The sequence below is a fragment of the Pinus tabuliformis genome, chromosome 2_2, assembly GCF_031772625.1.
Source record: "Pinus tabuliformis cultivar Carrire ecotype Pingquan chromosome 2_2, CPIR1, whole genome shotgun sequence".
In the NCBI taxonomy this organism is placed as follows: domain Eukaryota; kingdom Viridiplantae; phylum Streptophyta; class Pinopsida; order Pinales; family Pinaceae; genus Pinus; species Pinus tabuliformis.
Window position 1 is genome coordinate 1,311,406,185 of NC_142300.1, and position 13,903 is coordinate 1,311,420,087.

The 13,903-nt window shown below is 35.0% G+C and overlaps 2 protein-coding genes across 2 annotated transcripts; both read left to right on the plus strand.

Annotated features, from left to right (window-relative positions):
* Nucleotides 1-5,841: 5,841 nt before the first annotated feature.
* LOC149198348 (uncharacterized) lies at nucleotides 5,842-6,525 on the plus strand. Its single transcript, XM_089409019.1, has one exon. The coding sequence runs from the start codon at nucleotides 5,842-5,844 to the stop codon at nucleotides 6,523-6,525; it is 684 nt and encodes a 227-aa protein (XP_089265145.1).
* A 3,497-nt stretch (nucleotides 6,526-10,022) lies between these two features.
* Nucleotides 10,023-10,739, plus strand: LOC149198349 (uncharacterized). The gene has a single exon (XM_089409020.1). It carries the CDS (start codon nucleotides 10,023-10,025, stop codon nucleotides 10,737-10,739), a length of 717 nt encoding a protein of 238 aa, XP_089265146.1.
* The last annotated feature ends 3,164 nt before the right edge of the window (nucleotides 10,740-13,903 follow it).

The following is a 13,903-nucleotide window of genomic DNA, read 5'->3' on the forward strand; positions in this document are numbered from 1 at the left end:
CATCTTTCCTTTCATTTCAGCATTTTTCATATGTATGTTTGAGGAGAATCCGTTTCCATGAAAGAAAAACTTGTGGCATAAGCTTTAAATGCACTCCACGATGGGTAGTTAGGTGTACAAATCCTTTTAGCAAATTTCATATCGCCTAGTCTAACGTGGTTGAGGAGTTATGGAAATTTTGGTCCTAAGAAAAAAATTGGTAGGGATTTTTGTAAATCTAAATTATCGTTGTTAAACTTTAAAATTTTAGGTGTCTTGGACGTTTTTAATGGTGGTGAATCCATTTTCACAATAAAAACACGATTCAAACACTGCCTGTACTAATTTTTTGAAATATGTTTACCCAAATTCCAACCACTTTTGACCGTCCTAACAATTCTTCTAAGTAATTAGACTCCATTTCATTTCATATTTAGTTATTTATATCTCCATCTATATTTTATTAATTTGTCCTTCCCTTGAATGTAGCTTTGTACATTTCCTTTTTTAATTAAATTCCTCAGCTTCGGGGCAGCACCATTGGCGAGTCCGTAAGTCGTGATTGAGGTTCCGATTCATGTGGTCGACGCGTGTCTATAGAAGTGGTATATTTAGGTACATGGATTCTTTGTTGGCTCAGTCTAATTATGAAACTCGCCCAACTACGAAATTCCCCAAGGAAAAAATCACAATTATTTTTAAAACCTAAAAAATCTTTCATTAATTGTGCAGATGAGAAGACCAGTTGTCATGTCCCGTTCTACTGAAAAAATATAAATTAATATAGTGTAAAAATATTTTTATATTTATGGTATTAATGTGGAATATAGTTTATTTAAAGGGAAAATTATGTCAGTTTAGATTTATTTTAATTTTTGATATGATAAAGGTTGAAAGAGATCAAATTATCTGATAAAACTTCTTTTAAAGTGAAAAACATATAATCTCTCAACTTGATAAATCGAAAATTAAAATAAATCTAAATTAATTTAAATAAAAATTAAATTTTTAACTTTTAAATTTATTCTATTAATAAATAATAATAACTTAACAAAATACCATATAAATAATAATAACTTAACCTGATATTTTTATTTGAAAAAAATTGAATTATTTAAATTTAAAAATAATTTAAAAAAATATATTAAATTGTAATAGATTTTCGATTTTCCTTTCATTTGGTAAAACATAATAACTTACTAAATACCCTCATATCCTATACCTCATTTCATAGAAAAATGTAAAATTATAAAACTTAAACCCAAAAAATTATCATTTGGTTTTATTTATATAAGTTTAAATTGATTTTCATATTCTCAAATTTAGGTTATAAATCATCACATTTATTTTTATACATTTTGGTAAGATTTAATAGTTAAAATAAAAAATTATTTTGTAAAATTTTGGGATTGGTTTTAGTTATATAAGTTTAAATTGATTTTCATATTCTCAAATTCAGGTTATAAATCATCACATTTCTTTTTATACATTTTGGTAAGATTTAATAGTTAAAATAAAAAATTATTTTGTAAAATTTTGGGATTTGGTAATTAATATATATTAGTGGTTGATATAGCCAAAAGCTTAATAAATATAAAAAAAAAATTATTACAAAAAAAAATTATTGCAACATGAATAATGTATTACTAATGTACACATTTATTTGATTAATCATATTTAACATTGCGTTTGCAGGTGGCCAAAATCGGAAGTTTTCCCGGTCTGTGGATATTCCGAGCAATTCCTCGGCATGGGTAGACTATTTTTTTTCGATGACTTGTGGATTGCACATTGGCTAAATCTCCTTACCCTTTTCAAAATTTTGATGTGCAACCTTAGGTCTTCAAGAGGGTTGTAGGAATCTGATAATAAACTATCTATTAAAAAAAATTAAACCATTAACATATATTGCATAAATGTACAAGATTCTAATGTACAAGATTCTCACGGCACCGTAGTTAAGAGGTTATGATATTAATTTTATTTATTTATTTATTGTGCATGAAGTAAATTGGGATTGAAATATTTTAATTTTTAAATTATTATTTTAAAGTTAATTATTTAATAAATTAAAATTTAAAATTTTAATATATTTTAAAAATAAATAAATTTAAAATGAAATTAATTAATTTTTTTTTTAGAGAATTAATGTATTTTAATAAAATATTATTAATTAAAATTATTTAATTTGGAAATAATTTTGGAAGAAATCACATTGGTAATTCTTAGTAAAGCTAAATTTCTGAAGAATAACATCAGCAAGGAGGAATTTGAGGCTCTAAAATCTTTCAACAGGAACCAAGACATTGTGGTCTTGAAGACTGACAAGGATGGGGCCGCTGTTATACTTGATAAGGCGGATTATCGGACGAAGATGTTGGATCACTTGGAGCACAGTGGTAGCTACAGAAAACTCGATAAGAATCCCTTGGATGTCATCCTTCGCCTTATTGATCCCGACATGGCTAGATTAGTCGAGATTTGCCTTACTTCCACTTTCTTCTGTTTCGAAGGTGAGTTCTATGAACAAACATGTGGTGTGGCTATGGGCTCATCCCTGTCCCCTATTGTTGCCAACCTTTATATGGAGGATTTTGAATCCAAAGCTTTAACCTCAGTGATTCTTAAACCTAAGCATTGGAAATGATTCGTAGATGATACATGCTCTATTTGGCAACATGGTCTGGAAAAGTTAGGTCTCTTCTTTCATCATCTTAATAATCAATCTAACTTACCATGGAGAAAGAAGTTAATGGTTGCCTTCCTTTCCTAGATGTCCTCATTTCTAAGAAAGAGGATGGCTCTTTTTCCCATCAGGTATTTCATAAGAAAACCCATACTGAACAATATCTTCATGCCAAGTCCCGTCGTTTCCCTGCTCAAAAGTTGGGAGTTCTTTGCACTCTAGCTACCCGTGCTATGAGGGTTTTTGATGTTGACCATTACTCTAAAGAGAAATCCCATCTCTTGGAGGTTTTTGTCAATAATGGTTATAGTAAGAAACAAGGCCTTAAAGCCTTCCTCAAAGCTTGCAAGAGTCAAAAGGCCAAGAAGGACCCGGTTGATCGTAGTTCTGAAGTTCACCTCCCCTTCTTCCAAGGGACGACTGATAGGATTGCAAGAATCCTCAGGAAGCACAACGTACCCTCAACCTTTTGACCCCTTAACACCTTAAGAAGTTCCTTAAAATCAGCAAAAGACCCTGTGGACCCTAAGGATTTGAAAGGCATTTATGTCATCCCATGCTCCTTTGGAACATCGTACATTGGTGAAACATGCAGATCCATTAATCAGAGGATTAAGGAACATGCTGCCGATATCAAGCATGGAAGGACTCACTCTTCGGCCTTAGCAGAGCATGCTGAGAAGACCAATCATCATATATGCATTGAGGAGACGAAGGTCATTGCGAAGATTCCTCACTTTCATCACCGTAAATTTAGGGAAGCCATAGAAATTGAAAGGCGGCCTAATAATCTTAATAGGGACGATGAGGGAAAATCAGTAGCTGTTGGATTCCGGCCCTTTCCTCTTAGCTTTCTTCCTTTCAATTTTTTAGGGTTCTTAATTTCCCCCTTGAGTGTTTATTTTTTATTTTTTGAATTACTAGAAACAAAAAAATTTAAAATTAAATTTGATTATTCCCAACACATTGAAATTTATAATATAACCAATTTAATTATTTCCTTCTTTTCTATAACTAACGATTTCTTTCTTATTTCATTTAAGCTTAATACTCAAACATTCTAATTTGTAAAAAATTATTATTATTATTATTATTATTATTATTATTTTGACTTAATTGCTTTATGTGATTATTTATTCCCTTAACTTTATTTTAGAGGTTTGATTAGTTAAGATATTAATATATAATGTATTTATTATTGATAATTTCAAATAAATAAATAAATAAGTATTTGATAAATAATAATAATAAAAAAATAATTAATTAATTAATAATTGTTCCTATTTTTATGGTTAGGTTAGTTAGATATTATTACATAATGTATTTACCAATGATCCAATTATAAAAATAAATTAAAATAAATAAATATTTATATATATAAATAAATATTAATAATAATATTAAATAAATTAATATTATTAAATAAATTAGTATTTTAACCTTTTTCCCATCCAGTGAAAAATAGTTGTTATCTGGCCGTTTTTTCTCTTCGCTGTTAGAAGGTCTTGACTCCCTATTTAACTTTTTGCTACGATCTAATTTTTCATCTTGTCTTGATGATGAACTACACTGGTTTGTTCGAAACGCGTCGACCTAAATCTACCAGTGTGATTTCTTTCGAAATTGTTTCCAAATCAAAATATGGATCACAAAACCCTGAATTTGAGTGTGACTACTCTGCACGAAAGAGATATTTCTTCAAAAGTTTCTCTGTTTGAATGAGCACACCTACGGGTTTCTAAGATGAAACCATATCTAACTTTTCTTAAAAGATGCAGAGATTCCTCGGTTATCCCCAGATTCGCGCAGATCAAGCATAGTTGTAACAAGTTCCAGAATCAGAAGCATAGCTGTAACAAGTTCCAAAATCAGGGTATTTTTCTGAACGTTAGTCTTGCCCTCATTCACTTTGAGATTTCTAATGTCAAAAAAGAGTTGGATATTCTTTCCAGGAAATTTTTTTCTTTACATTTAGAACTGTCCAGCTTATTATCTGCTGAGCTTTGGATCATAATTGATGCTTGTTCATGTTTGAAAGCTCTACGCATGGAACAAATTTGGACTCATAAACAATGACGCAAATTTAACAGGCTTTCTTCATGCAAAGATTTTTCAAGCCCATCTGGCATCTCATCGAATAGCAGAATTTCCAATAGCCAGGTCTCGGCACTCAGCTCCTGGATCAACAACAATTATTTTCATGAGCAAGGGTTAGCAAGGTCTGAGATTTGCAACGATTCTGGTTCGGGGTCTCCAGATTCTTCCTCTTGTCCTCTTGTTGACTGCGTCCCTCCTCATATCTCGGTCGATTGGCATTCCTCTCTCCTCTCTCCCTCGGGTAAGGGTTTCTCCTCATGCTACCCTTTTGGGCTTCTGTCCCCTCTGAATTCTTTGACCGGCATTGCTTCGTTACCCCTCTCAGCGATCGAAGCACCCAACCCCGCTGTCAACCTCTCCCCTCGTTGCGTCCTCGCTTGCTCTTAATTTTCAGATCGATGCCAGCAGAGCTAGTCTTTCCCCGTAGTTTGTCTGTCTATCACCCAACCTCGCTATCAGCTGAACCTCACCCCTCACTGCGTCCCCGCCAGCTCCTAGTCTCCCTAACCCTCGCTCCCTTGTTTCCTCCGTTTCAAACCATGCTACGACCGTCTCCTGTTCCGGCTTTCCCATCAACAGTGATGGCTCAACTCCGGTTCCTCCATCTGATGTCCCCCTCCAAAACCACGCTCCTCCATCCGATGTCCTCCATCTATTTTATCCCTCCATTCCCTCGCTCCATCCACTCCGTTTGACCACCCTTCTCTCACCTCTAATTCCCTTGACCTCCTCCATAATCAATGTTCCAGATCCTCTCTCAATGGTTTTACCAATAAACTAAAGGTTAATAATTCTAAGTATAATAATATTAGTGATATGAATAATTTTAACGATAATAATAATAAGAATTATATCGAAGATAATAACACATGTTGTTATAATAATAATAATAATATCAATATGGAGGAGAATAATAATAATAATTTCACGAATAATATTAACTCGATTAGCAAGAGCATTAGTAGTAATAATAAAGTGGTTAATCTTTCAAGTTTTTCCTTTCCTCTTCTTGTTTTAGGCTTTTGGAGAGAGGTTTAAACTTTGCCCTTGGCCCTAGGAAAATTCCAGTGGAGGGTATTATGTGTGACATTGAATTTGGTATTAAAGGCTTTCCTGATAATACTAAAGATGTTATCAGGAAAGAGTGTGTGATTATTCTTAGGAAAGCTAAACCTCCGAAGAATAACATCAGCAAGGAGGAATTTGAGGCCCTAAAATATTTGAATAGGAACCAAGACATTGTGGTCTTGAAGGCTGACAAGGGTGGGGCCATTGTTATCCTTGATAAGGCGGATTATTTGAAGAGGATGTTGGATCACTTGGAGAACAGTGGTAGCTACAGAAAACTCGATAAGAATCCCTTGAAAAGGATCTCTAAATCGGTGGCTCTAGCTATAAAATCCAGTAGCTCGGTTAGCTCCTTCAGCCATAAGCTTATCGAGAGTAGCCCCATCACTCCCAGGATCTATGGACTTCCAAAAATCCACAAGGAAGGAGTTCCCCTTATACCTATCGTCAACACCATAGGTGGGCCAACCTACCTTTTAGCGAAATATCTAGCCTCCAAGCTTAAGCCACTCGTTGGCCTCACAGAGTGGTTTGTTAAAGACTCCTCGTCATTTGTCAATGAGTTAAGGGATATGAATTTTGATCCTGGAGACATTCTGGTAAGCTTCGACGTTGTTCCCTTGTACACTAATATCCTATCAAAGAAGCCTTGGATGTCATCTTTTGCCTTACTGATCCCGACACAGCTAGATTAGTCGAGATTTGCCTTACTTCCACTTTCTTCTATCTCAAGTTGAGTTCTATGAACAGACATGTGTGTGGCTATGGGCTCACCCTTGTCCCCTATTGTTGCCAACCTTTTTATGGAATATTTTGAATCCAAAGCTTTAGCCTCAGTAATTCTTAAACCTAAGTGTTGGAAACGATTTGTAGACGATACATGCTCTATTTGGTAACATGGTCCGGATAAGTTAGATCTCTTCTTTCATCATCTTAAAAATCAATCTAACTCCATTAAGTTGACCATTGAGAAAGAAGTTAATGGTTGCCCTCCTTTCCTAGATGTCCTCATTTCTAAGAAAGAGGATGACTCTTTTTCCCATTAGGTATTTTGGAAAAAAACCCATACCTAACAATATCTTCATGCTAGGTCCCATCATTTCCCTGCTCAAAAGTTGGGGGTTCTTTGCACTCTAGCTACCCCTGCTATGAGGGTTTCTGATGTTGACCATTATTCTAAAGAGAAATCCCATCTCTTGGAGGTTTTTTTCAATAATTGTTACAGTAAGAAACAAGGCCTTAAAGCCTTCCTCAAAGCTTGCAAGAGTCAAAAGGCCAAGAAAGACTTGGTTGATCGTAGTTCTGGAGTTCACCACCCCTTCATCCATGGGATGGCTGATAGGATTGCAAGAATCCTCAGGAAGCACAACATTGCCTCAAGCTTTCGACCCCTTAACACCTTAATAAGTTCCTTAAAATTAGCTAAAGACCCTGTGGACCCTAAGGATTTGAAAGGCGTTTATGTCATCCCATGCTCTTGTGGAACATCGTACATTGGTGAAACAAAACGATCCATTAATAAAAGGATTAAGGAACATGCTGTTGATGTCAAGCATGGAAGGACCCGCTCTTCGGCCTTATCAGAGCATGCTGAGAAGACCAATCATCATATATGCATTGAGGAGGCGAAGGTCATTGCGAAGATTTCTCACTTTCATCACCATAAATTTAGGGAAGCCATAGAAATTGAAAGGTGGCCTAATAACCTTAATAGGGACGATGGGTGGAAAATAAGTAGCTGTTGGATTCCAGCCCTTTCCTCTTAGATTTCTTCATTTCGGTTTTTTTGGGTTCTTAATTTGCCCCACTGAATGTTTTTTTTTTTTGAATTACTAGAAACAAAAAAATTTAGAATTAAATCTGATTATTCCCAGCACATTGAAATTTATTATATAACCAACTTAATTATTTCCTTCTTTTCTATAACTAACGATTTCTTTCTTATTTCATTTAAGCTTAATACTCAAGCATTCTAGTCTGTAAAAAATTATTATTATTATTATTATTATTATTATGACTTAATTACTTTATGTGATTATTTATTCCCTTAACTTTATTTTAGAGGTCTCGTTAGTTGAGATATTAATATATAATGTATTTATTATTGATAATTTGAGATAAATAAATGAAAAAATATTTATTAAATATTAATAATAATAATACAATAAATAATTAATAATTATTTCTATTTTTATGGTTAGGTTAGTTAGATATTATTATTAGTTATTTAGTTATTAATAGATTAATAATAATTATTTTTGTTTTAAGGTTTATGTTAGTTAGATATTATCACATAATGTATTTACCAATGATCTAATTATAAAAATAAATTAAAATAATAAATATTTATATATAAAACTAAATATTAATAATAAATTAAATAAATTAATATTATTAAATAAATTAGTATTTCAACCTTTTTTCCCATCCAGTCAAAAATGTTTGTTTTTTTCCTTAGCTGTTAGAGGGTCTTGAATCCCTATTAAAATTTCTGCTACGATCTGATTTTTCATCTTGTCCTGATGATGAACCACATTGGTTGGTTCGAAACGCGTCGACCTAAATCTACCAATGTGATTTCTTTCGAAATTATTTCCAAATCAAATTATGGATCACAGAAACCTGAATTTGAGTATAACTACCCTGCACTGAAGGGACATTTTTTCAAAATCTCATATGTTTGAACAAGCACGCCTACATATTTCTAAGATGAAATCAGATCTAGCTTTTCTTAAAAGATGCAGAGATTCCTTGGTTATCCCCATATTCGCTCAGATCAAGCATAGCCTTAACAAGTTCCAGAATCAGCGTATTTTTCTTAACGCTAGTCTTGCCCTCATTTGCTTTGAGATTTCTAATGTTAGAAAAAGGTTGGATATTCCTTCCAGAAAGATTTTTTCTTTACATTTAGAACTGTCCAGCTTATTATCTGCTGAGCTTTGGAACATAATTGATGCTTGTTCATGTTTGAAATCTCTACGCATGGAACAAATTTGGACTGATAAACAACGAGCCTAATTCAACAGGCTTTCTTCATGCAGAGATTTTTCAAGCCCATCCGGCGTCTCATCGAATAGCAGAATTTCCAATAGCCAGGTCTCAGCATTCAGCTCCTAGATCAAACAGGAATTCTTTTCATGAGAAAGGGTTAGCAGGGTCTGAGATTTGCAACAATTCTGGTTCGGGGTCTCCAGATTCTTCCTCTCGTCCTCTTGTTGACTGCGTCCCTCCTCGTATCTCAGTCGACCGGCATTTCTCTCTCCTCTCTCCCTTGGGTAAGGGTTTCTCCTCGTGCTCCCCTTCCGGTCTTCTGTCCCCTTTGAATTATTTGACCGGCGTTGCTTCGTTACCCCTCTCAGCTATCAAAGCACCCAACCCCAATGTCAACCTGACCTCTCCCCTCGTTGCGTCCTCGCTTGCTCTTAATTCTTAAACCGATGCTAGCAGAGCTAGTCTTTCCCCATAGTTTGTTTGTCTATCACCCAACCCCGCCATTAGCCGAACCTCACCCCTCACTATGTCCCTGCCAGCTCCCGGTCTCCCTAACTCCCGCTCCCTCGTTTCCTCCACTTCAAACCATGCTATGGTTTCCTCCGCTTCAAACCATGCTACGTCCGTCTCCTGTTCCAGTTTTCTCGTCAGCAGTGATGGCTCAACTCCAGTTCCTCCATCTGATGTCCCTGTCCAAAACCGCGCTCCTCCATCCGATGTCCTCCTCCAATCACGCACTCCTCCATCTACATTATCCCTCTATTCCCTCGGTCCATCCGCTCCGTTTGACCCCTATGCTCTCACCCCTAATTCCCTCGACCTCCTCCATAATCAGCGTTCCATATCCTCTGTTGATGGTTTTACCAATAAACTAAAGGTTAATAATTCGAAGTATAATAATATTAGTGATATGAATAATTTTAACGATAATAATAATAAGAAGAATTATATTGAAGATAATAACACATGTTGTAAAAAAAAAAAAATAGTTAATGATAAAATTATTATTAATAATATCAATATGGAGGAGAATAATAATAATAATTTCAGGACTAATATTAATTCTATTAGCGAGAGCATTAGTAGTAATAACAAAGTGGTTAATCTTTCAAGTTTTTCTTTTCCTCTTCTTGTCTTTATACTTTTGGAGAGAGGTTTAAACTTTGCCTTTGCCTCTAGGAAAATTCCAGTCGATGATATTATGTGTGACATTGAATTTGGTATTAAAGGCTTGCCTGATAATACTAAAGATGTTATCAGGCAAGAGTGTGCGGTTATTCTTAGGAAATCTAAAACTCTGAAGAATAACATCAGCGAGGAGGAATTTGAGGCCCTAAAATCTTTGAACACGAACCAAGACATTGTGGTCTTGAAGGCTGACAAGGGTGGGTCCACTGTTATCCTTGATAAGGCGGATTATCGGAAGAAGATGTTATATCACTTGGAGAATAGTGGTAGCTACAAAAAACACGATAAGAATCCATTGAAAATGATCTCTAAATCGGTGGCTCTAGCTATAAAATCCACTAGCTCGGTTAGCTCCTTTAGCCATAAGCTTATCGAGAGTAGCCCCACCACTCCCAGGATTTATGGACTTCCAAAAATACACAAGGAAGGAGTCCCCCTTAGACCCATCATCAACACCATAGGTGGGCCAACCTACCTTTTAGCGAAATATCTAGCCTCCAAGCTTAAGGCACTCGTTGGCTTCACAGAGTGGTTTGTCAAAGACTCCTCGTCGTTTGTCAATGAGTTAAGGGATATGAATTTTGATCCTGGAGAGATTCTAGTAAGCTTCGACGTTGTTTCCTTGTACATTAATATCCTTATCAAAGAAGCCTTGGATGTCATCTTTCACCTCACTGATCCCGACACGGCTAAATTAGTCAAGATTTGCCTTACTTCCACTTTCTTTTGATTCGAAGGTGAGTTCTATGAACAAACATGTGGTGTGGCTATGGGCTCACCCCTGTCCCCTATTGTTGCCAACCTTTTTATGGAATATTTTGAATCCAAAGCTTTAGCCTCAGCGGTTCTTAAACCTAAGCTTTGGAAACTATTCGTAGACGATACATGCTTTATTTGGCAACATGGTCTGGGTAAGTTAGATCTTTTCTTCAATCATCTTAATAATCAATTTAAATCCATTAAGTTTACCATGGAGAAAGAAGTTAATGGTTGCCTTCCTTTACTAGATGTCCTAATTTCTAAGAAATAGGATGGATCTTTTTCCCATCAGGTATTTCAGAAGAAAACCCGTATCGAACAATATCTTCATGCCAGGTCCCATCATTTCCCTACTCAAAAGTTGGGGGTTCTTTGCACTCTAGCTATTCGTGCTATGAGGGTTTTTGATGTTGACCATTATTCTAAAGAGAAATCCCATCTCTTGGAGGTTTTTGTCAATAATGGTTACAGTAAGAAACAAGGCCTTAAATCCTTCTTCAAAGCTTGCAAGAGTCAAGAGGCCAAGAAAGACCTAGTTGATTGTAGTTCTGGAGTTCACCTCCCCTTCATCCAAGGGACGACTGATAGGATTGCAAGAATCCTCAGGAAGCACAACGTTCCCTCAACCTTTCGACCCCTTAACACCTTAAGAAGTTCCTTAAAATCAGCTAAAGACCCTGTGGACCCTAAGGATTTGAAAGGCGTTTATGTCATCCCATACTCCCGTGGAACATCGTACATTGGTGAAACATACCGATCCATTAATCAAAGGATTAAGGAACATGCTGCTGATATCAAGCATGGAAGGACCCACTCTTCGACCTTAGCATAGCATGCTGAGAAGACCAATCATCACATATGCATTGAGGAGGTGAAGGTCATTGCGAAGATTCCTCACTTTCATCATCGTAAATTTAGGGAAGTCATAGAATTTGAAAGGCGGACTAATAATCTTAATAGCGATGATAGGTGGAAAATCGGTAGTTGTTGGATTCTAGCCCTTTCCTCTTAGCTTTCTTCCTTTCGGTTTTTTAAGGTTCTTAATTTGCCCCCATGGGTGTTTTTTTTTAGTACTAGAAACAAAAAAATTAGAATTAAATTTGATTATTCCCAGCACATTGAAATTTATTGTATAACCAATTTAATTATTTCCTTCTTTTCTATAACTAATGATTTCTTTCTAATTTCATTTAAGCTTAATACTCAAACATTCTAATTTGTAAAAATTTATTATTATTATTTTTGACTTAATTGCTTTATGTGATTATTTATTCCCTTAACTTTATTTTAGAGGCCTGGTTAGTTAAGAATTAATATATAATGTATTTATTATTGATAGTTTCAAATAAATAAATAAATAAGTATTTAATAAATACTAATACTAATAATAATAATAATAATAATAAATAATTAATAATTATTTCTATTTTTATGGTTAGGTTAGTTAGATATTATTATTAGTTATTTAGTTATTAGTAGATTAATAATAATTATTTCCATTTTAAGGGTTAGGTTAGTTAGATATTATCACATAATGTATTTACCAATGATCCAATTAAAAAAATAAATTAAAAGAAATAAATATTTATATATATAAATAAATATTAATAATAATATTAAATAAATTAATATTATTAAATAAATTAGTAATTCAACCTTTTTTTCCATCCAGTAAAAAATAGATGTTTTCTCCCTTAGCTGTTAGAAGGTCTTGACTCTCTATTTAACTTTCTGCTACAATCTAATTTTTCATCTTGTCCTGATGATGAACCACACTGGTTGGTTTGAAACGCATGTTTCATGAAATCTACAGTCTGAAGTGAGGATTAGTTTAAGGGTTTTCTAAGTCGTTTATGGAGGCTACATCAAATGTGGGTAACAACCAACTGGATGGCATGGTCGATTACTTGGAGGACCCTCGTGACCTAGTTCCAATATTCTCGACTTGGGAACCATAGACAAGTGAAGGGGGTCTATGGCACCTATATGGCAAGGTGGTTGAAAGTGATCCAACAGAGCAACAACCTCAGATTGAGGTTTGACAGGAGGCAGCGAATAATTTTTTCCTAGGGTTTAAGCAAAGGGAGGTTCTGACAGTGTAACAAGAGACAAACTTTTATAACTTTCAATGGAATGAGGGTTTGGTAAATGAGGGATTGGAAAGCTTTGAACCTTGATCAGATACTTAGATTTTAGACTTTCAGTCTCACAGTTTGTTTAACCCTTCCTCCTGCATTCCCGAAGCACAGGTAGATATCCCATCCTTTTTTGTTTTAGATATATTGGTAGATGATCAAGGTAAAGGGGAGGACTCTATGGTTTTTTCTGGAACCCAAATGCCTCTTATAGGGACTGGCTTTGCTCCCCCTGACTCTAATAGGGATGATAAGGACACTAACCCTAGCCAAAAACAAGGCATTGAGAATGGAGTGGTCAATGCAACTCCCATTGGGGAAGGGGATAAAACCCGAGGGGAGTCTATATCTAGTGGATACTTTCCTAATCCAAGCAAGAAAATAAAGAAAGGAAAATCATCTGAAATAAGGGAGGCAAATAAGAATCTGGTTTTGGGTGAGGACATTTTGTTGGATGAGTTAATGGCTGTGGTTGAAAGGGTGGTGGTGGGAAGAGCCTGTGGAACGATTTTATCTCATGACCAATTGTGGAAATGGGAATAAAAGAATGGGGAGGAGTTGTGGGCGAAGGTCCAAAAGTGAGTATACTCACACATGGATGGTTCATGTTCAAATTTATATTGGGAGAAGCAGTGAGATGGGTTCTTAGTAAAAATTGGAGCATTGATTCTACCTCAACAATTTTGAAGAGGTGTCACCCTAAGTTCGATACTAGAAGAGAGAAGGTTGATTTGTTGCATGTATGTTCATTTTTCCACAACACTTCAGCTATAGGTCTATTTCTAAAATCATGATCATAAACACGCTGAAATACCACAACATTATCACTTTGCATAGCGGAAAATGTATAACAATAAATCCATGTAGTACACTAGACAATTTTTAACCCAAAAATTATTATATTAGAAACTTTAATACAACAAACATAAGGCTCTCATACCAGGGATCATGGCCCTTACAATTAGCCATGATACAAGAACAACTAGGTCTTAGAATCAAC

Excerpts from the sequence above, each read along its gene's own strand:
- LOC149198349 (XM_089409020.1), top strand. The coding sequence starts at position 10,023 with ATGTGTGACATTGAATTTGGTATTAAAGGCTTGCCTGATAATACTAAA.
- LOC149198348 (XM_089409019.1), top strand. The coding sequence starts at position 5,842 with ATGTGTGACATTGAATTTGGTATTAAAGGCTTTCCTGATAATACTAAA.